Source organism: Electrophorus electricus, chromosome 4, assembly GCF_041902795.1.
Source record: "Electrophorus electricus isolate QZ-2024a chromosome 4, ASM4190279v1, whole genome shotgun sequence".
Classification (NCBI taxonomy): Eukaryota; Metazoa; Chordata; class Actinopteri; order Gymnotiformes; family Gymnotidae; genus Electrophorus; species Electrophorus electricus.
In genome coordinates, this window is record NC_137500.1 from 13471987 (window position 1) to 13492500 (window position 20514).

General features: G+C 43.5%; 6 protein-coding genes across 11 annotated transcripts in view; 4 read left to right on the forward strand and 2 right to left on the reverse strand.

Annotated features, from left to right (window-relative positions):
* itfg2 (integrin alpha FG-GAP repeat containing 2) overlaps positions 1-1058 on the forward strand; it is a 69957-nt gene extending 68899 nt beyond the window's left edge. The window contains exon 14 of the mRNA XM_081712490.1: positions 244-1058. The gene's annotated coding sequence lies outside the window, so the exon portion shown is untranslated. The remainder of the gene's footprint in view (positions 1-243) is intronic.
* A 132-nt stretch (positions 1059-1190) lies between these two features.
* klhl42 (kelch-like family, member 42) lies at positions 1191-4445 on the reverse strand. The gene is made up of 3 exons (XM_027026974.3): positions 3200-4445; positions 2911-3104; positions 1191-2516 (listed from the first exon to the last, which is right to left on the reverse strand). The coding sequence occupies exons 1-3, from the start codon at positions 3964-3966 to the stop codon at positions 2059-2061; spliced, it is 1419 nt and encodes a 472-aa protein (XP_026882775.2). The 5' UTR covers positions 3967-4445; the 3' UTR covers positions 1191-2058.
* A 255-nt stretch (positions 4446-4700) lies between these two features.
* cwf19l1 (CWF19 like cell cycle control factor 1) lies at positions 4701-10311 on the forward strand. Of its 2 annotated transcripts, XM_035523805.2 has the most exons (14): positions 4701-5024; positions 5189-5273; positions 5364-5448; positions 5551-5652; positions 5748-5962; positions 6328-6443; positions 6577-6661; positions 6787-6936; positions 7105-7267; positions 7819-7898; positions 8040-8249; positions 8999-9118; positions 9642-9739; positions 9849-10311. In XM_035523805.2, the coding sequence occupies exons 1-14, from the start codon at positions 5002-5004 to the stop codon at positions 9991-9993; spliced, it is 1677 nt and encodes a 558-aa protein (XP_035379698.2). In that variant the 5' UTR covers positions 4701-5001; the 3' UTR covers positions 9994-10311. The 2 variants fall into 2 exon arrangements, with proteins under 2 accessions (XP_035379698.2, XP_081568622.1); XM_081712496.1 differs by lacking the exons at positions 4701-5024; positions 5189-5273; positions 5364-5448; positions 5551-5652 and having other exon boundaries at positions 5823-5962; positions 6577-6650.
* A 696-nt stretch (positions 10312-11007) lies between these two features.
* washc3 (WASH complex subunit 3) lies at positions 11008-14129 on the forward strand. The gene is made up of 7 exons (XM_027027016.3): positions 11008-11205; positions 11343-11441; positions 11893-11958; positions 12554-12670; positions 13149-13268; positions 13424-13488; positions 13599-14129. The coding sequence occupies exons 1-7, from the start codon at positions 11155-11157 to the stop codon at positions 13690-13692; spliced, it is 612 nt and encodes a 203-aa protein (XP_026882817.2). The 5' UTR covers positions 11008-11154; the 3' UTR covers positions 13693-14129.
* A 288-nt stretch (positions 14130-14417) lies between these two features.
* On the reverse strand, positions 14418-18139 carry dram1 (DNA-damage regulated autophagy modulator 1). Of its 2 annotated transcripts, none has more exons than XM_027027017.3 (7): positions 17846-18137; positions 17216-17283; positions 16231-16373; positions 15439-15616; positions 15247-15305; positions 14956-15048; positions 14418-14761 (listed from the first exon to the last, which is right to left on the reverse strand). In XM_027027017.3, the coding sequence occupies exons 1-7, from the start codon at positions 17974-17976 to the stop codon at positions 14717-14719; spliced, it is 717 nt and encodes a 238-aa protein (XP_026882818.2). In that variant the 5' UTR covers positions 17977-18137; the 3' UTR covers positions 14418-14716. The 2 variants fall into 2 exon arrangements, 1 of the variants encoding a protein (XP_026882818.2); XR_014123193.1 differs by having other exon boundaries at positions 14744-14761; positions 15139-15305; positions 17846-18139.
* Positions 18140-20234: 2095 nt separating this feature from the next.
* gnptab (N-acetylglucosamine-1-phosphate transferase subunits alpha and beta) overlaps positions 20235-20514 on the forward strand; it is a 15298-nt gene continuing 15018 nt past the window's right edge. For 3 of the 4 annotated variants that reach the window (XM_035520228.2, XM_081712518.1, XM_081712517.1), the window contains exon 1: positions 20237-20514. This exon is cut by the window's right edge and continues 23 nt beyond it. In XM_035520228.2, the coding sequence (XP_035376121.2) occupies positions 20409-20514 (106 nt within the window). In that variant the 5' untranslated portion in view covers positions 20237-20408. The other variant, XM_081712519.1, reaches the window with a different exon arrangement.

Here is a 20514-nt window from a genome sequence, read left to right on the forward strand (position 1 = left end):
GAAGCAGTTATTAAAATATATGCTATGTGATAACTTTTGAGAAAGCTTTAGGAACTAAACTTTAAGCCATTGCACTAGTTCTATAAATGTATAGCGTGTACAAGAACTGACTGTGTGTAATACTTTGTTGCTCTAATTGCACAGTATCCATTTTCTCTTTCATTGATATAAAGTTGCATAAAGATACACTAGTGGCAGAATGTTTCTCTCCTGATCTCCATCTTGCTTTCCCCTCGGTTGTAGATGAGCATCTGCATTATGAGACGCACATTGCTACGGTGCGAGTGACCGACACAGGAGACGAACGGCTCTCTGAGAGCCATCTAGAGAGTTTGGCCCTGAGCATCCCTGAACTAAACCACCGTGCCACCGGGAAGCCCCATGCACACACTTTTCTTTACCCAAGCTGCTTAGAGGTGGTGAACCTTCCATGGGACAGCAGCGCCCCTCTTATAACCGGAGCCCGGCTAACCTCCACCCCACGTGCGCGGCCCAGTACACCATCGGCCCACCGGATATCATCGACCAAAACTGCTGTTAAAGTGCAGACGCCCCCTGTACAGCTCCCCCTGCTGGTTCAGCATGAGAACGACAGCAGCTACAATGAGGATTGGCTGAAATCTGATGAGTGGACCACAGTAGCCTACAAAGATCATGACTACATTAGGTCATTTTGCCCCATCTACTGTGCAGGGGATGACGTGGACGTTGTAGGCTGCTGCAGTGTCTCTGATTACACTGCTTATGGTCAGCCAGTTTTTTCTGTCTACATGGACTTTCTATGTGAGGACAGCCAGACAGGAAATGACCTCAACTCTGATTGCCGGCAGGAGGAATGGACCAGAGACCAGGATGTTGAGACCATCATAAGGAAAAGGGGCAGAGTTTATCCAATTCCCAGCCAAGATGAATAAAAAGATTATTGTTACTTTTCCACTTAGTTTTTTTTAGAATTTCACTAAACCTTAAAGTTTACTTCATAATTTATTTTTCCTATCCTCTGTAACATCCACCCAAAATCTGTTGACCTTTACAGTAAAGAGGTTTACAGTGGACTTTGTGTATTTTTCCTTCAGTAATCTGCCTTCACATTATAATCTGCTTTTATCTAGTCAGTGAATCTGTGTAAATACATTTTTTAAAATATGCTTACGTTTGATTGCCTGAAGAACGGTGTCTTAAAAGATATAGACAGTGTAACAGCTTGTTTTTATTGAAATTAAACTAAAACAGACAAATAAAGAGGCTACTTATATGCTTCCCCTGAATATTTTAGTGAACTTAAAAAGTTGCATTTGAAAGGCATCCAGGGGAATATTCAATCTGTCACATAGGCTCATAAAACCAAGTTTAAAAAACAAAACAAAACAAAACAACAAAAACCACAGACATTCAGGACAGTCATCTTTTTCATTCTAATTTTAATCCCTTCTTCTCTTCTTCTGCTACTCAGGTCCCCTGTCCAGTCTCACTTACAGTAATATCACAGCTGTCTTGGTCAAGCATGGCTGTATTTGAGTTTCATGCCTGCAAAACCCTTGACTGTCTTTTGACAACCAGTGGTGCTAAAATTGCAGACAATAAAGAGTTTATTATATAAGTTTAATGATATGCTTAAGCAATAGATAAGACTATTAATGCTTTCTGATCACACACTTGGTGTTCTGTCATGATTACGGCCATGTAAAACCAAAGCCTTTTGCTGCCAAACATCTTGTGCATCAGTAGTACATTTATATATTCTGTACTGGTAATACAGAAGTAAAGACATGCATTGGCATTAGTATTGTTTGTGCAAGTTTCAACAATGCACTTGCTCCCATAGTATTTCCACACGACACAAGCCCTGCTCTTAGATGCAAGTGTACCTCAACGACATGCTGTTATAGTGACGCTAACTGAGGTATAGTGTATTGTTAATTGGTCACTAAAGTAAACGATTGAGCCTTTGGCCTTTGATGTTTGCGGGTGACCTTTCACCCGTCTACCTCCTGACCCCCCAGAATGAGACCACATCTGACGGGCGTTCTCCGAAGCAACAGGCCCTTCAGGATGGGCTCACAGGACATCAGGCAGGTAGAGTGAGCAGAGCAGCATGTTCTGGCCCAGGGCGGGGAAGCGGCGGAACGCCTCCCAGGCGTCGCTGAAGATGTTGTACTTGAGGAAGACGCGGTGCTCGAGGCTGGTGGGCAGACCCACGTCGCGGCTCATGATGTAGATGCCGTCGTTGTGGAGCGCGCACGTGAGGTTCAGGCCCGACTTGGACGTGTTCTCCTTGAGCTGCAGCCACTCGCCTGTGCGCACGTTGTAGGACTGCACGGTCAGCATGTCCTCTGCGTGACTGGCCCGCCGCTGCCCGTCCGTCGCACACTCGAGCTCGTGCGTGTAGCCGCCCACCAGGTAGATGGTGTCCTCCACCGACAGCATCTGCTGCTTGCGCACGTGGGCCGAGCACGTGTGGAACACGGACCACGTGTCGGAGGTGGGGCAGTAGCGCAGGACGTTAGTGTTCCTGTCTGCTAGAGGGAATGACAGTTTTCGTTCTCCACACCTACATGCAACTCCCAGTAGAGGAAAATGCACTAAAAGCACAAAGTGCATTTCTTCTTTAACAAGCACAGCTTGTGCTTTTGTGAATTTTCTTTTTTTAGTCTGTTTTACATTTTCATTCTGTGTCTTTTACTTTGAACTGAAAATTGAACTGCAAAAGACTCTGATTGACTATGATGTGCAAAGAAAAATAGCTACAATATTCAGTTTATTACACTGTCATCTACTTTCTCTGTATCATCACAACACTATCTCCTGAGTGTGTGTGTATGCGCGTGCAGTGTGTGTGTACGAGCACACGTGTACATGTACATTTGAATGGGTTTGAGTGTGTGCATGCATATAAGTCTGTGCACGCACCTCTGGCTGTGTAGCCTCCCATGACATAGATCATGCCTTGGCATTCGCAGGCTGAGAACTCAGCCAGAGGGTCAGGCATGGACGAAACGCAGGTCCATCCATCCTGCTCAGGACTGTAGCACTCCACTGTACCTAAACAATGCCCCCCCACAGCAAACAGCTTCCCACTCACTGCCACCAGCTTAAAGTTAGCCCTGGGCACAAACACAGCATGTAGGGGTCAGACAGAGTAACACTTAAAGGACACTGCAGTTAGGCCTGCCCTCTGTGTATACGCTGATATAAATACCTTTTCTGGTTCAAAGACGATATATGATTCCATTCATTTCTGCAGGGATTGTAGCAATGTCCGGCAGAAATTTCTTGACTCGTCATTCTGTACCCGCCGACGATGAAAAGGTAGTTATCCAGCACTGCAGAGCCATATCCTCTGACATTGACCATGTCCGGGGGCAGGTTGTTGGCCAGTGGCTTCCAGCGCCGCTCTAGTTCCCCGTATCGCAACATGGACCACGGTTCGTCCTGTTCGGCTAGGTCCAGACAGGTACCCATGAAGTCTCCTATTGCCACCAAAGTGGCCGTGCCTCTCATGCGCATTTCTCTGACCTGCTCTCGCAACGGAGCTGGCAACACCTGAAACTCTGGCCTGCGCAGCATCGGGTGGTAGTAGCAAGCCATAAACTTGAGGCAAGCGGTCCGCAGATCATGCGTTCCATAGATTTCAGAGAGCTTGAAGAGCTCGACACAATTATCTAGTCGGATTTCGGAAAGGAGAAGTTTTAAAATGGATGTCACTTGTAAAAAGGATGCTGTTTCGATCAGGTCCTCCAGTGTTTCGTTAACAACCTGAACTTTGGAAGTGTTGATGAACTCAAGGACCAGCTCCAGGCCTGAGACACTTAGACCCTGCAGCTGAACAGAAGCTTCTCCCGACTCCCGCATCCCAGAGCTGTATAAGGCGCGGAAGTAATCGCTTTTCTCAATTAATTTGGTCTTACTCACGTTATATGTTTTGTCATCCATAACAATCTCAATAATTTGTTCAGGCGATGACATGGTTGCCTTTGGTACCGCGGTAGTTTAGGTTTTGGCATGAAACGTATTTACTGGAGGCCGATGTAGCTATGGATTATGTTGCCGTTAACATTTCCATTGGTCTGCTGTTCCGAAGCCTATATATGGAAATGTTTAGCCCATCGATTCAGAGCCGACTCCGCTTTGAAAATGAACTCAAGCAGGCAAACATTAAGTCAGAAACAGAATAAATAAGCATGGCATTTGCAAAATATGTTAACAAAAACTTTGAACATGTTAGCTATATAATATATACATATAGTTTAATATAGCTTGCTAGCAAATTATTCTATTTTAATTATCTCCATATAACAAGTCATGTAGTTTGTGTTTTGTCTGCCCCATTGGTTGTAAGAACCATCCATTTGATCAGACCTAAGATAACTTTAAAAACATTGCTATCTGGCTACATTTTTCATTCTCAACCCACTGAGCAGAATCCACCTTATTTCCTGTTTTGGTGTGTCAGTGCTCACGTCACACCTCATCACCTTTTTTTTTGCGCAGACCTTTTATTTATTTGTTGGTTTATTTTAACTTTTATGTGTTTTTTTTCTTTTTGCATTAAAAACATAAAATTATTAAATGAATAAATTGCGTACCCCACCAATAAACCTTCAACAGACTCTCACTTTAAATGCGAACTAGCAGGGTTCTGCAATATGTCGGTCCGTTCAAATATTTATTTCGGGTGGAAAATATTTCTCCATAGCTAAAATAGCTAATAATCTCAACATAGACCTGTAATCAACCCTACACGAACCTTTAAATATTTAGTCACGTTTTTATAGACGTTATTTTCAAATTTGAAGCCCTGTTTAAGTGGCTATATTGATGCAGCATTATCCCCCATACGGTCCGGTCAAGTTATTCGTGCTCCTGTTTTGTTGGGGTTTATTTTGTTCGCGGACAACTAGCTATGTTTTTTCACAAACAAATTAAAAACAGCTAGCCGGTTAGCCTTAATCAGTAGCTGTGCAAATCGTACCATATTAAATCGGCATTCTTTTTGACGGCATGGGGGAGAAGCCTTTGAGAGTGTAAGTTTATATCTAGTTTGTGAACCGCGTTCACCTCGTTTTGCCCGCTTTTGCGAGAGACGTTTGGAGCTCGCGCCTCATGACGCTCCGCTTTAAATAAAACCACGTGCTGCTCGTGTAACGTGCGTTTCTTATTTGTTTTGTCGCCGTTTCTCTTGCTTTAGCCTCGCTTGTGGTGACGTGGAAGGTAAAATCACCGCTCTGTTCAACCGAGTGAACGCGATACAAAGAAAGAGCGGGGAGTTTGATGTGAGTATGTACGTAACCAAGATAGATACCTCGGCGTAAAGGCCGTTCCTCTCACAGGTGCCGCTCTGCGCGGGTGATTTCCTCTCACAGGTGTTGCTCTGCGCGGGTGATTTCTTTGGCACGTCTCCTGAGGCTGCAGCGGAATGGGAGACATACCAGTCTGGCGCTAAGAAAGGTCGCTATCTAACTGTTTTAAGAAGTTGAAGAGCTGATTTGCATGCCATTAAACGTGGCTGTTTACAGCGGTGTTGGCTTGTCTTGTGGTTTACTTACTTAGCGCCTATCCATACATACATACTGGGGGCCGCCAGTCAAGACACCGTGAAATATTTCCCCAGCTCTGATGGTTGTGAATTGGCCGAAAATATCATATATTTAGGTGCGAATCTTTTTTTCTTACTGATATCATTAAACTTTACAAAGGTGTTTTGGTGATTACTCCTGGACCGGAATTGATTAATTTATTTTTTTTAGGGCGGAGGGGTATTTTCACAGGGGCTTCTGGCCTCCAGATTGCATATGTCAGTGGCAGAGAGGCCCAACAGGATCCTGCACCTGCACACTGCTTTACCTCAAAAGATCTCACAGCCCTGGTTACTCCGCTCATGTCCAATTCCAAATTTAAAGGGGTTGACATCCTCTTGACCTCACAGTGGCCTCGGGGAGTGTGGCAGTATGGGAATAACCCGGCAAGTACCGCCTGCCTAAAAAACATTGATAACTCCAGCATTAAGCCTAATAAAAACATATTTTGTTTATCCTTCAGAGTAGTTCAACATTATTTAGGGTGTTTTTGTTGTTTCAAATGCTTGGTTTTAGTTATGGACTGCACAAATTTAGCCCGAAAATGGTGCCCTGTGTTTATGGGAAATTGATTTTGGTTCTAAAAAGCCAAGCAATTTACAATACATATCCTAAAAGCATAAACTACTCTGAATGCTAAATAAATTAACCAAAATACCTTTGAAGGTAAACACCCTTATTCCTTTAATGTTACTCCTGTACCAGCCTTACCAAAGATGCCTGTCTTTCTTTTGTGTCTGGGTGTGTTTAGGAAATTGATATAAAGTTTTGTGGCGTTTCCTCCATCGCTAATCTTGCAGAAAAGCTGAAGCCTCGTTATCACTTTGCAGCTTTGGAAGGGGCTTACTATGAGCGACTGCCATACAGGTCTGACTTCATGCAACTTCAGACATTTATTTAAACCTTACTGGATGGAATAGAATACAAATCTAAAATATTTCTGCTTTAGTTGTACACATTTCCACCCCTGACAAGTTTTGTTTCATTTATGTTTGTACAGAAACCATGTGGTTCTACAAGAGAATGCACAGCATGTTAGTAGATTTATTGCATTGGCAGCAGTTAACAACCCTGGTAAGAAAAAGGTAGGACCTCTGCCACTGTTGTGTGTGGTCGCACTGTTCGGTAAATCCAAGATGCGAGGCACAGGGACTGGAATTCATGTTTGTTTGTTTGGTTTTTTTTTTTGTGTGTGTGTTCGTTCTCTTAGTATTTGTATGCATTTAACATCGTCCCAATGAAGAATATGGACCCTGCAGAGTTGGTAAAACAGCCTCAGGATGTCACAGAGAGCCCTTACAGGAAAGCCCTTAAAGAGGGCAGAAAGGAGACGCTCCCTCCCTCTGCAGCTGCCGATGAGGTTTGTGCTTTTCGCTAATCTGATTGTCCAGGTGTGTGATGCGGTTTAAGAACTTGGGTTTCCTCCTGCTGTGACGCACGTTTGTACCGCACCTTACTTTTGAGACACCCTTACATCGGCCCGTCTGCGTAGCTCGTTGGCGTTAATGTCCCACTACGTGTTGAGCAGCAGGAGGAGCCTCCGTCTCAGTTCTTCTTCGACCTGGGCCAGAAGAAGAAACCGCAGCAACAGCGGCAACAGCATTTCTGCTCCGAGCAGCAGCACGGCGCGGGGAGGAAGAGGCAGTCGGATCGGGAGGCAGCCGGCCAGCCGAAACAGCCCCGCAGGCCCCGTGAGTCAAACCCGCCCTGCTATCGGTTACAGTGAGATGTGCTCTGATTGACTTTGATGGAGTTTACTCTCTCATAGCCTAGTCGATAGGGGTTAGTCATTTTTGGTAGACTATATAAAGAGACATTTATACTGAAAGAGGCGTGAAGGCCATCTATGCCAAGCTGAAACAAGCCTCTCTGAATTAGGGGTGCAGTGGCAGTTACTCAGATGTTTGCAGTTTCGCATCAGTTTACACCTCTACACTCGAGTGGCTGTGGTATATCTTGACATGTTTCATGACACATAGCTGTGAATCTCACACACACATTTAAATGCATATTTTCACACGCACACTGAACTGATGAAGCCCCTTGGACGGAATAAACACGTTCATCTTGACAAGTTAGTTACACTGGCTTAGTGTTACTAGACAGTAATACACAAGCCTACCAGATGTAGATGTAGTTGAATATCAGGCAGGGATCCGGTTGGGGAACAGCACTTGGAATTGCCGTTGTGTGCAGCACAGGCAGATCTGCACTCCATAACGCACTCTCCTGTGTCAAGCAGCTCAGCCTACTGGACCCTGCTGGTTCTGCTTAGCCAGTCCCGAGGTGGAGAAGCACCTGGTCATCAGTATTGGGACACACGTGAGTTCCGAGGACCCGCTCTCCGGCGTTTGATAAGTAGGGCCCCTGAGTCTGACAACACGCAAAAGACCTGATCCACTTCATTAGCGCTCCGTAGTGCTTTGGGTGTTTGGCGTGAGCAAGAGTGCCTTTGCCTTGCAGTGTTACATGGCTGTGGCCAAGGGCTGCCTCACCCCAGACCACGTGCTACTGCTGCCCATCGGACACTACCAGTCCGTGGTGGACCTGCCCTCCGACGTGGTGGAAGAGCTGGAGAAGTACAAGAGTGCTGTCAGGAAGTACCACGAGAGCCGCGGCCAGCGCTGCGTGCTGTTCGAGAGGAGCTACCGCAGCCTGCACCTCCAGCTGCAGGTGCTACACGTCGACCGCCAGTTTCAATCCCCTACGTTCCCTGTATATTCCCTATTAAGTAGTAGAATGATATCCGAATGCTATGATTCATTGTGCTGCTCTCAAGCATGTGCTACACTAACTCGGCTCTTCCGCTGGAGCGTGCTTCGAACAGGGAGTGTTTGGTCTGGGTAGCGGAAAGTCTTCCTTTAACTCCCCTGTTGGGCCTCATGGAGGAGCAGCGGGCAGGCTTGCGTGTGGCCGCTGCCCAAACGGGCGGACCCGTAGAGACCCAGGGTCAGTCCAGCAGCGCCACGTAAACGAACGCGTTTGGTCCTGGCTTATAGCGCACGCGCAGCGGGGCAGAGATCAGAGAGACCCCAGTCCCTCCCTGCACACAGGATCAATTACACCCATCAGTCATCAGTTTAAGTCTGAGCGGACGGCAACCGTCTGCCCTGAGGAACCAGCAGTCTGAGGGACGCGATCCCGATGATGACCACCACTCACTCGGCGAGCGACGCCTTGTGCGATCGTCTCGCGCGGAAACGAGGTTTCTCAAAACCCGCTCTTCCCCCTCTGGATAATTCCGAGCTCCAGTCAGGGTCTTCACAACATAATGGGATGAGGGACTGGTGTTTTTCATTGCTGGGATGGTAGAGACACATGTTCATTTCAGAAGTAGAATGTCTTGCATGTAACGTAGCTGGCTATAGAGATACCGGCTACTGCTTCGTGTGATTTGCCCTGTCTACGCCCCCTGGTGGCAGGTGGTGCCTGTGCCCATGGACCAGTGCAGTACAGAGGACATTAAAGAGGCCTTCATGGTGCAGGCTCAGGAGCAGCAGATGGAGCTGATGGAGATCCCAGAGCACACAGACCTCAAGCAGGTAGTACAGCCACTGCTCCAGGAGAGTCCAGGTAGTACAGCCACTGCTCCAGGAGAGTCCAGGTAGTACAGCCACTGCTCCAGGAGAGTCCAGCACTGTTCCTACCTTGTCAAAGTCCAACACAGTTTGATTTCCCTCTTCAAACACACCTGGTTCAACCCCTCAGTTTATTAGCAGGTTTGACAGGTGTGTTTGAGACAGAAACCCCCAAGACTCTGCTGCCCCCTGGCCCTCCAGGGCTGGACCCAGGCCCTCCTGCAGCACACACACACAGCGCAGGAGCGAAGGGCCAGATGGCAGTTCCCCAGCAGCTCATCCACAGAATGAGGAGTTGCAGTCTATGTGTCAGTTAGACTGGTGGGGCATATTTATTGAGCATATTTGTGTGTACTTGTGCAAACATTTTGAGGTAGGGGTGTGTGTCACTTCTGATAGAGAGCAAAATATGTGCTACCAGAGCGATTTGCTGCCATTGATTGTCAGTATAGGGTTTGAACTGGCTATCTGCCTTCTGCTCTCCAAGATCGCCCCACCAGGAACCCCATACTTCTACGTGGAGTTAGACACAGGAGAAAAGCTGTTTTACCGCATCAAGAAGAACTTCCCACTGCAGTTTGGCAGGTACACACCAAAATATGCAGTCATAAACATATCAACATGTTCCTTATGGTTGCACAGATTGGTCTTTTGCAAACATTTTGAGGTAGGTATGTGCATGTGTTCACCTTAGGGAAGTCCTGGCGAGTGAGGCAGTTTTGAACATCCCAACGCGGTCAGACTGGAGAGAGTGTAAATACAGCAAAGACGAGGAGGAGGCTCTGACCAAACGGGTCCGTTCTGACTTCCAGCCTTTCGACTTCAGCCTGGATGACTGAGGGACATGCCGCACATCATTACTGTTCCTTGAGTGTGAAAAAAAACACACACTTGACCCACTTGGTCTTGCTGAAAGCATCTCTTTTTCATGTGCAGTACACATTTTCTAGATGTTCTTTTTATGCTTTTAAACTGATGTCATCAGAGCCCTTTGCTCTTAAATTTTGATTCAATGGCTAAGACAAAGGCTAAATCAGCATATGACTGGAAGACCTGTCTTTACCTGAAGTGTTTTTAAATCAAAGCTTGGGGTGCAACTAGAGTTCATGAATAGATATTTTTTACCCAGTCGTCCCAAATTAAAAAATGATTTTTAAGTGTGTGCACTGTGTTTTTGTGTAGGAGGTGTACTCCTGAAATTTTTTTTGAAATACATATAAGGTACTTTTAATATTTTTATTTAGATAGAGAGAGAGAGATAGATAGAAACTTTATTTTAGTTTCTTTCCAGTACGAAATCTCACATGTACAAACCCCAGCTGCACTGCTTTGAGTGCTGGCTCCCCAAAATGGAACGGTGGTGTCACACTGTGTCCTTGTACACAAAAATGAATCCAACTAAAGTATATAATTAAGTGATCAGTATAAGTAGATAGAAGGTAGGTGTTTTTAATAAAATGTCTATTTTGCTACTGGACTGTAAGAAAGTGCAGTGTAAAGCAGGCACTTGTCAGGGGGGACAGGATTATGCTTATTGTTGAATACATGAACTGAGTTAAGCACAAATGTTAGTATTTCAAGAGAAAATGGATAAGGAGGGAAAATGCTTCACTGCTGACAGGCAGAGGTTGATACTGTCGCCTTATGTTCAATAGTCTAGGTGTGTTTCAATTTTTACTAACTGCATCCTACTAAGGTACACTGCAGTCTCCTCACACACGCACATTGTGTGTGTGTGTGTGTGTGTGTGTATATATATATATGTGTATATATGTATATATATATGTATGTATGTAATATGCGATCGAGTTTTCTACAGACAGCAGGCGTTCCACGTTTCTGCAGTGTCACGTGTCATCAAAAGTCACGTGAAGAGAAATTCAGCCCGATTCATATAGCACATTAATGATCTGACTAGCTAAGCTAAGCTAAGCTAAGCATTTTCACATTAGCACACTGCAAAGTATCCACATTTTTATTGTTTGTCTAAAACCTCCGACATGGACGAGGACGGATTGCCAATCGTGGGCTCGGGTGTAGATCTGACAAAAGTGAGTTGTTTGCTTTGAGTTGACGTTGTTCCAAGTTGTTTACAAACGGTTTGCAAATGAAGCCAAACGACTAGCGAACCTGACTTGCTATCTATCCTATATCTAATTCCCAGCTGTTTGATGCGTATTTCTGTTAGGTCCCAGCCATTCAGCAAAGAAGAATTGTTGCTTTCCTCAACCAGTTCCTTGTGCACACAGTTCGGTTTCTCAACCGATTTTCCACTGTCTGTGAGGAGGTAAGTTAGCCAGCTAACGTTAACTAGTCATTTCTTGTAATATGTGAGGATACTGCTAACCTGCGGCGGGCTTTACGATACTTATACCACGACTCTCATCATCATCATCATCATCATCATAATCAAATAACATTGTTTTGTAATCTTCAGAATAACCGGTTTAGAAATGTAGTTATGCGTTGAAGGAACAGGAGGCCTTGTCTCGCCTTTTTGCGGGCATTAGTACAGCCCCCCTTTTTCAGAAGGATTAGTAGCTCGCGTTGAGCTAGAGTATGAGTTAGCGTAATACTAAGCAGTTTTCCGTGCTCTAACACCTAATAATTAAATGGCGAGACGAAGCAGGGGCGACTCTGACACATAAATGAAGAACAGTGCTCTTTGCAATAGACTGGACGTAAAGCGAGACCAGCGTACTTATTGCTGTGGGTTTGTTGCATATGTTTTATTGTAGAAACTTGCAACAATATCATTACGGATCCAGCAAATTGAAACGACGCTCAGCATCTTGGAAGCAAAGGTAAATGGGTAGCTGACCAAACTCACAAAGTGTAATAATAATATGATTATTATTATTATTATTATTATTATTATTATTATCCATTATTATTATTATTATTGTTGTTGTTTAATTAAAAAACATCACATAGACTTCCTCGATGGGACCTGCTGCTGGGTTCATCAGATCAATGAACCTCCGCTAAATTTGCATGTGCCCTGTTATCCATTACTTACTCCTTTTTAATATTTGTTTTCTTTATCTGCTCTTTATAAAGCTGACACTGTGAGACACACAAGAATTCCAGTGTAACTCCACTTCCTCTTGCAAAAGGCAATAAAGCTCTGACATGTCACTCATTCACAAATGAGGATTGCAGGAAGGCTGGTGTCTTTTACTGCATTAGTAGACAATAATTTGTTTGGCAATGAAATGACATTTACATGTATTCATTCAGTAACACAACCAGCATGAAAATGTTCATGCACTGCCGGTGGACGCAGCAACGTCAGGTAGTTTCCGCCGTGGGTCGGCATGGCTCTGAGTGCTGCAGTGATGGATGAAGCGATTCTGTTTGCAGGCTGTCAGCCATTTACCTTTTGTAATCGCTTTAAAGCTGTCTTCAATTCCCGGGCTGGAGGATGTGACAGTGGATGGACTGGCTCAGAGGCCTTCTGCAGAGACCAATGGGCCAGCAGCGGAGCCCGGCAGTGGTCCCTCTCCTCCCGCCGAGGTACACGGCAGCCTCACCAAAAATGCCTTTGACTCTTCTGTAACTAACAAAGTGTCCAGTTGAATTGCATGTAACTGAGCACAGATGTCAGTGTTCCAGAAATGGTGACATGGCTTAGCCATTTGATCAACATGAGAAGATTTAAAGATGTATAAGCAGCCATCTGAATAAACCCATGGGTTAGTAGTTGAAAAGTTGTTTAGACAAGTAGTCAAATCGAACTTTATGATGCATACTCATACGTTTCACAAAGTTTGACCTAGAAAACAAAGCCAACAGTCTGTTGCAAATCCAGCTGAGCTAAATTCATTTATCACCCAGTCAATTTCTGCAAAAGATTGCTTCGTCATCTTGCAATGTTTTTTTTTTCCTTCTTCTGTTTAGTTTTGATTTTCAATTATGTTCATATGTCATTATCAGTTTTTTGTTTGTTTGTTTGTTTGTTTGTTTGTTTTTGTTTTTTTTTAACCATTTGCAGGGTGGTCCTAGACAACAGCAGGAGAGCCCTGAAGAGCAAAAGGCAAAGGCAGTGGCTGTGAATGTGATGACTATAGCCAAGGACCCACGATATGCCAGATATCTAAAAATGGTTCAAGTGGTAGGTCACTGGTTTTTTTTATTTTTATTGCTGTTCACTAATAGTAATGGCATTTATCACTTTTTATAACTACATACCACATGCTAGCATATGTTGGCATATTGTTGAAAGAGGCTTGAAGCTTATTACCAATACCATTTTCTTTCAATTCTAAGGGTGTTCCAATCATGGCAATAAAAACTAAAATGATCCTTGAGGGTTTGGACCCAAGTCTCTTAGAGTGAGTGTTTCCTGCACTGTTTGTCTTGTTACCCCGTTGCCCTCTTGAGCATTCTGTTTAAATGCATTTGCCTGAGTCTTATTGACACAGGTGCTTTATGATATCCCCAGTTCGCCAGATGCTCCTGTTCCAGATTTTGGCAAGAAGGCTGTGGCAGAACAAGATGATGACAACTCGGGCAGCGAATCATCTTTCAGCGACTGATTGGTCCCGCCTCTGCAGCCAGACATGAACTTTATATTGGACGGCCAATCTCACAGTTATGAGACCTGCTCAGCACTATACAGGGTAAATGTACTGGCAGTACACACGCCCCTGTTGTGGACTATTAATAGCATAGGAGTGATTTTAGATGTGCCTTAGATGTGGTTGAGGCAGAGCCATGTGTCTCCTACGCTGTGGGATATGTTCAGGCCAAGAGAGTGGGTGATGAAACAACATTTTAATTTCTGAAAGAAGAAAAATGTGGAACGAATACCTCTTGGGATGAGAACAAGACTAATGGCCTAAAATGGTTCAGACGCAGACCTTTGTATATTCATTGCAAGGCCTTTTTGTGGAAATTAAGAAATGATATCTGTTGATTTTTCATGAGTGTTGGTACATATATTTACATAATTATAGATGATGCGTCAATGTTATTTAATGTGTGGTGTCACATTTGAATGTAAAGTTAATATGTTTTAATTGATTTTACTTCCAGGGTGCTATACTTTCAAAGTACAGTTTTTAGTAGTTTTTCAAAAATGTTGGTAACCTTTTAAACTTCTAGAGCAGAAGTAAGCCCTCTTTTGAAATGATCCTTTTCCATGTTCTGAGTGTGGATAAATGACTGATTCACCTAACCGCAGGGTGACCACTTAACCCTGTCGTTATTAACCAGCAATAACATCATGTGCTTTCATTTCACCATAAATGAGTCATGCACGTCAGGCCATAACATTAGTTTATTGCTGGATCAATTGAAACCTTTGCTCTGCAGTCAAATTGTAAAAGTGTAATACTCATTAGGTGAGTAAGCATCGTGCTGAGAATGTGATTTGCCTATGTGATTTTAATAATGCATACAAATTATACAAATATATTTACAAATGAGAGATGATTACAGTTTTGGCTTTATAATATGTAAAATGGTTATAAAGTCTAGAGAAAAATATAACCGCTCTGGCAACACCATCTTAGTACAAAAGTACACATAAATTGGGTCAGTCATAGTGTAATGGTGAAATCAAGTAAACTCTATTAATTCAGTGTCCACCCTCAAATTGAAGAGCTGTAGGGAACAAAGAGGAAGGAGATTCAGTCACAATGATACCTCGCTTGGAAGCATATTGTAATAGTCGAGATCTATTCAAGGTTAAACCGAAAAAGACAAATCATTTTCGTTTTCTTTGTTCCTGCATTGAATTCCAGCAGTCTGTTCAAGTGTACTGGTGTAAGTGCTATAAACTGGTTCCATGAACTAACCTGGAACTCCTGGATGTATGTGAAGAAAAAGAAGACAAACGTGAAGGCCACTGTCCATTCACTCACAGCACTCGCAAAATGGAGCGTGTATTCCTAGAGATGGACAGACACAGAACATCACGGGTCAGCTCAAGCCATACCTTAACCCAAACCTATGCACACAGCTCTGCTGTGATCTGGTACCTTTCTTTGCCTTAGTGCCTTTCATAATAAAAAGGCTTTCCAGTTAGAGGTACCCATCTCTGTTCTACAGTGTTCTTCAGCTACTGTTAGAAAGTGAATATATTTAACCTTGTCTTCCTTGTTCCAGTGCAATTTGGGCTTTTTCACAAGTAAAGTGCAAATTATAGCTTGCAGAATATTAAGGAAGATACATTGAATTCAGCACAGCCTAAATGAAATAGTTTGAATATATTCATGTTACTGAAGCCAACTGAAATGTCTTTGTTTGAAATGGTGATACGGGCAAAATATAAAGGATACTTGGAAATACTCCCAAGCAGGCTACAACGGCGAAGATGATGCGAATGCAACACATGCACTTTGAAGATCCATAAGGGTAAGTCAAGTACGAGATTACAGCCTGAAGGATGATGTAAACCACTCCGGAAGTGAAGAAGAAAAACGCACCCAAGTCATGTACGATCCTAACTTCTGTTTCCTAAAATGGCACATTAGAGAAATATACAGATGGATGTGAGCTTTCTCACAGTTGGTTTGATAAACACACCAGCCACTTCACATGCAAATTTAACACAAACAGTGTATTAGCCATCCTTTGGTTCATCGACCGTCAGTTTCTGACTACAGGATAGCTGTTGGCTCGCCATGTGTAGGCAGCAGTCCACTCTCGGCCCGGCAGTGATGCTTTTAATTCTAAAAATCCCAGAAACTGTTGTGTCTGGTACACTTGGGCTTGCTCCACAACCATGACACTACCAATTGTTATATTAATGCTGTGTTGGACCCAACTCATCACTGATCAACACCGACCTTGCGGCAAGAAACCAATCGGTGGTGAATGGCCGCAGGAGGCTGACAAATTGTGCCTGGCAACATCCGCACACTGCCTGCTTACGATGTGCAACTATAAGAGAGGCGTTACTAACGACGAGGTGCGAAGGTCAAGGTTATAATGAAGTGGCTGGCGGGTTGAAGCGTTCGCACAGAGTGCTAGTTCTGGCAACCAAGAGCATAAGCATCCGCACAAGTAAACGTTCACTAATGTTTCATCTTATCTCCACGCTGCCTCTGAGAAACTGGAACAAGATGCACCTGAAAGGTGGCCACGGTGCACATGCCCACACAGGAGACTATGGCAGCGACCAGAGTAGCCACGTTCAGAGCAGGAGGTACTCCACCTCTTTTCTCAGTCAGCCTCTGCACAAACTTATATCTGGCAAACATAGTGGCAAACCCTAGAAAAGAAACCAGTGAGGTTGTTAGATATATGAGCACATCAGTTATAAATGGTCACACAGTGAAATACATATACATTATACAGTTGCAAAACACTGCAAATGCCTGGCGCAGACAAAGGTTTCATTCCTTTAACTGGTCCTAACTGGTCCTTGAGGTTTTGCCTTGTTGACTTGTTAGACTGAATTTGCTTTGAGACAGCTGTCATTCCAGCTGTGCTCTGTGGGGGAGAGCTGTTTCATTTTCTGAGAAACAGAAGTGGGACTGCTCCACTACAGAATCAAAAATTCCAGGGTTACTTAAGCCAGTGCAAATGACATGTAGCCTCTGATCTAAACCAGACACATATGAAAATAAACACATTGTACACTGCAATTTCCTAACACCCTTCTGAGATCTGGTGACAGTGGGGTTTCCTTTATGGTCACATGCAGTTTCTCATCACTCAAGTCATGCAAAGTGAATTTGCTAAGTTCCAAAACTGCACTGTGTGATAATCTTGGACAGTTCTTCCACTGACAGACACAACACTGCTGATTTCAAGGTAGACTTTAACCAGCTCTTCCTTAAAAAAAATAGCAATTAGATAACAGCAGTGAACAGTTTTTTGTGTGAAGCATTTTGGGTATGCAATTCATCTTGCATAATTCACTCCTTATTGTGATAGCCATTGAAGAAAAAGTGAAGCAAAATTATACTTTAGGCAGCTGTGTGTCTGGTGTGTTAATTATAAAATGTGTGTTGGGTCAGTAATATGTTCTCTACCAGGAACGAGGTAAGTAATGTAAATGTAATGTAAATAATGTAAATGTAATTAAACTAATGCGCAATTCATTCCCACCTGCAAAGGCTGTGATTGTTCCCATCAGGCTGAACAAGCAGCTTTCCGGAGGGACGGCCCCTGTATCACTAACAAACGACACGGCAGCTACATGTGTTTTAAACGTTTCTGAGATTTCCATTCGCATTTTCAGTAAAAGCTTCTCACCAATTGGTCTATCAGTCATTTATGTATGAAAGAAGAAGTAAGCCACTGTCTCCGTACAAGAGCTTTGGTAACTTCATCTCTTGGTGTCTGATGATTAACCATAAGCGGTCTCTACTGGATTTTTAAATGAGATTTTTTTTGCATACGTCTTTAAGAGACTGTTCTTTGAAAAGGAGTACATCGGATGTACTTTAATGTGATCGGAGACATTTTGGAACATTTGTATGCACGTCCTTTTTGTGGGTTAAAGGGTTGCCAGCAAGACATCGAGTCTTCGCTTGAAAACGAAACTAAAGAAAGTTTAGCAAAACTGTTACAACTTCACCATGTTACAAACAATGACTGTGCCTAAATGACACCTTACTTGAAGCACAATAGCACATTTTATGGTAAACTAAACAAACTATGTTACACCCCAAACGGTGTAGTTTCCTCCATAAACTAGAGAAGGAATCGAATGATCAAAAGAATCAAATCACTCACCTTATATAGGGGAATATCACATCGACATCTCGGCGGAATAGTGCAATTAGATAATTGATTATAAAAGTGCATGATGACCAAATGACCAGAAACGTGGGTAAAAAACACACCCCTTCCAGGAACCAAACCATTGTCTTTTAAATATATTTGCATCACCCTGAGATAGAGCCAAGTGGAATAAGCATGAAGAATGTTCAGTCCGACCGTTGCAGGATCTGGGCTGCTATCAGTCTGCAGAATAACCTGGGACTTAAAACCTACACGCCTGTCACATGTTTGTGCAGACTGCAGCCTCTTCCTTTTTACTCCTTCAATCACATTAGCGTTAGCATATGCTCGCCCTTGGGTCGCACTCATACTTCTTCCTTTCGGACGTTTTGTGTTACGTTAGTTTGTCCAACTACTGAGAGAGGGTGCTTATGTAGAAAAGGGGCTTTGATTCCTGTACGGTTCACACAATATAAATGAAAATGTACATTTACGGCATTTGGCAGACACTCTTATCCAGAGAAAAATGAAAGACATTCTGATGGTCTGCACTTTAAGCTCCTAGCCACTGCTGTACAGGAGTACAGTCACAAAACAGCACAGCTAGTGACTGGACTATATACACTTCTGTTAGTTCATTATAATGTCCGCCGGTTTGTTCAAATACATTTTTCAACATGCAGATAATAGTAATATAGTAATACATAGGATAATGTAAAGCGTGTGTACAATCTATTTAAAATTGCCTAATGTAATGTTAATTAACCTGTTAAAATGACATGGCGTAAATGGTCTTTAACTCCTGTCATTTTCTGTGCGTGCGTGTGTGTGTGTGTGTGTGTGTGTGTGTGTGTGTATATAGTTTTGTTTTATTTTGTAAAGTACTGGCAACATTTCTTCTAAATTCCAGATAAAAATACAGAAAATACAGTTACAGAAATTTCAGACCACAAATAATGCAAAGAAAAGAAAACCAGCTCATATTAATTTATAAACAACACAGTACTGATATTTCAACATAGGATGAGTCAGGAAATCCATATTTGGTAGAATAACCCTGATTTGTAATCACAGCTTTCCTGTGTCTTGGCATGCTTTACACCAGTCTTTCACATTGCTGTTGGGTAACTTTAAGCAAGAGCTCAGATTTGTTTGATGGCTTGTGACCATCCATCTTCTGCTTGATCACATTCCAGAGGTTTTCAGTGGGGTTCAGGTCTGGAGATTGGGCTGGCCATGATAGGGTCTTGATCTGGTGGTCCTTCATTCAGACTTTGATTGACCTGGCTGTGTGCCATGGAGCATTGTCCTGTTGAAAAAACCAATCATCAGAGTTGGGGAACATTGTCAGAGCAGAAGGAAGCAAGTTTTCTTCCAGCACAGTTTTGTAAGTGGCTTGATTCATGTTTCCTTCACAAAGACAAATCTGCCTGATTCCAGCCTTGCTGAAACACCCCCAGATCATCACCAATCCTGCACCAAATTTCACAGCGGGTGCGAGACACTCTGGCTTGTAGGCCTCTCCAAGTCTCTGTCTAACCATTACATGACCAGGTGATGGACAAAGCTGAAAATTACACTCATCAGAGAAGATAACCTTACTCCAGTCCTCTATGGTCCAATCCTTATGTTTTTTTGCAAACTTCAGTCTGACTCTTCTTTGCTTCTCGTTGATGAAGGGCTTGTTTCTAGCTTTGCACGACTTCAGCCCTGCCTCCAGAAGCCTGTTTCGTACTGTCCTCGCTGTGCAATTCACCCCAGCTGCTGCATGCCATTTTTTTGTAGGTCACTTGACATCATCTTACGGTTGTTAAGTGATATTCGAATGAGGTGGTGATCAGCACAGTCAGTAGAGAGTCATTTTCAAACTCTGTGAGTCTGTAGCTGTTGTTGTCCCATGTGTTTGCTGCTTGACCTTGTTCTTATGAACCACAGTTTTGGAAATTTTCAAGATGGAAGCAACCTGATGCTCATTGTGTCCCTGTGCAAGTAAAGCTACAATTGGACCCTTCTTTTCCTCATTAAGAACCTTTCTTTTTAACTCTTTTGGCACGGTCTGTAGCTGTATTTTGACTACACTTACTTTTTAGGTAGTCCTAGCACTGCTTTTCCCATCCAACTGGTTCTATAACAAGAGAATAGTGAGGATTGCAGCAGTGGTTTTTATACTGTTGCTCATTAGAATAGAATTTTGTTAAGGTGATCACCTATTCAGCATCTCATTAAGTAGAATGAGGTGTGTCACTTAAGGGATTCAACACTTGAATGGAATGCATCTGTACATGTGGAGATGCTGATTTAAGGAAAAAATTGGAGCGGTCTCTTATTTTTACACACACCTATCGTCGGTAGAGGGAGCCACTGTGTCGACGCGTTGTCCTGTACTATGTCGTCACCACCAATGAGGAAGTACAATGTTTGGGTCGTGATCAGTCCTGCAACGGTCGGGCGACAGAATGAATCGAGTCCGCGTCTCACGTCTGTCCGCGTTTTAAGTGATTTGGCCGCGCTGGAACGAGCATGGCTCGCCCTTAACTGAGAGCGGAGGTGGAGATGCGGATTGCCGAGCGACGCCATGGTGATCGGTTCCTTCTTCAAACTGCTGCAGCGGCAGACGTATACCTGTCTGTCGCATCGCTACGGCCTTTACCTCTGTTTCGGCGGATTCGTTCTCATGATCG

Bases quoted from the DNA above. Each gene is read 5' to 3' on its own strand.
- klhl42 (XM_027026974.3), bottom strand. From the start codon at position 3,966: ATGTCATCGCCTGAACAAATTATTGAGATTGTTATGGATGACAAAACA. The intron at 3,105-3,199 runs GTATTTATATCA...GTTTGTGCCCAG, and splicing joins TCGTCTTTGAACCAGAAAAG to GGCTAACTTTAAGCTGGTGG. The intron at 2,517-2,910 runs GTGCGTGCACAG...TCCCTCTAGCAG, and splicing joins GGGAGGCTACACAGCCAGAG to ACAGGAACACTAACGTCCTG.
- cwf19l1 (XM_035523805.2), top strand. From the start codon at position 5,002: ATGGGGGAGAAGCCTTTGAGAGT. The intron at 7,899-8,039 runs GTGAGTTCCGAG...TTTGCCTTGCAG, and splicing joins TCATCAGTATTGGGACACAC to TGTTACATGGCTGTGGCCAA. The intron at 9,119-9,641 runs GTAGTACAGCCA...CTGCTCTCCAAG, and splicing joins AGCACACAGACCTCAAGCAG to ATCGCCCCACCAGGAACCCC.
- washc3 (XM_027027016.3), top strand. From the start codon at position 11,155: ATGGACGAGGACGGATTGCCAATCGTGGGCTCGGGTGTAGATCTGACA. The intron at 11,442-11,892 runs GTAAGTTAGCCA...GTTTTATTGTAG, and splicing joins TTTCCACTGTCTGTGAGGAG to AAACTTGCAACAATATCATT. The intron at 13,489-13,598 runs GTGAGTGTTTCC...TGATATCCCCAG, and splicing joins TTGGACCCAAGTCTCTTAGA to TTCGCCAGATGCTCCTGTTC.
- dram1 (XM_027027017.3), bottom strand. From the start codon at position 17,976: ATGGTTTGGTTCCTGGAAGGGGTGTGTTTTTTACCCACGTTTCTGGTC. The intron at 16,374-17,215 runs GTGGGAATGAAT...TTTCTTTTCTAG, and splicing joins AACAATCACAGCCTTTGCAG to GGTTTGCCACTATGTTTGCC. The intron at 14,762-14,955 runs GTTAGTTCATGG...TGTTCCCTACAG, and splicing joins CATACATCCAGGAGTTCCAG to CTCTTCAATTTGAGGGTGGA.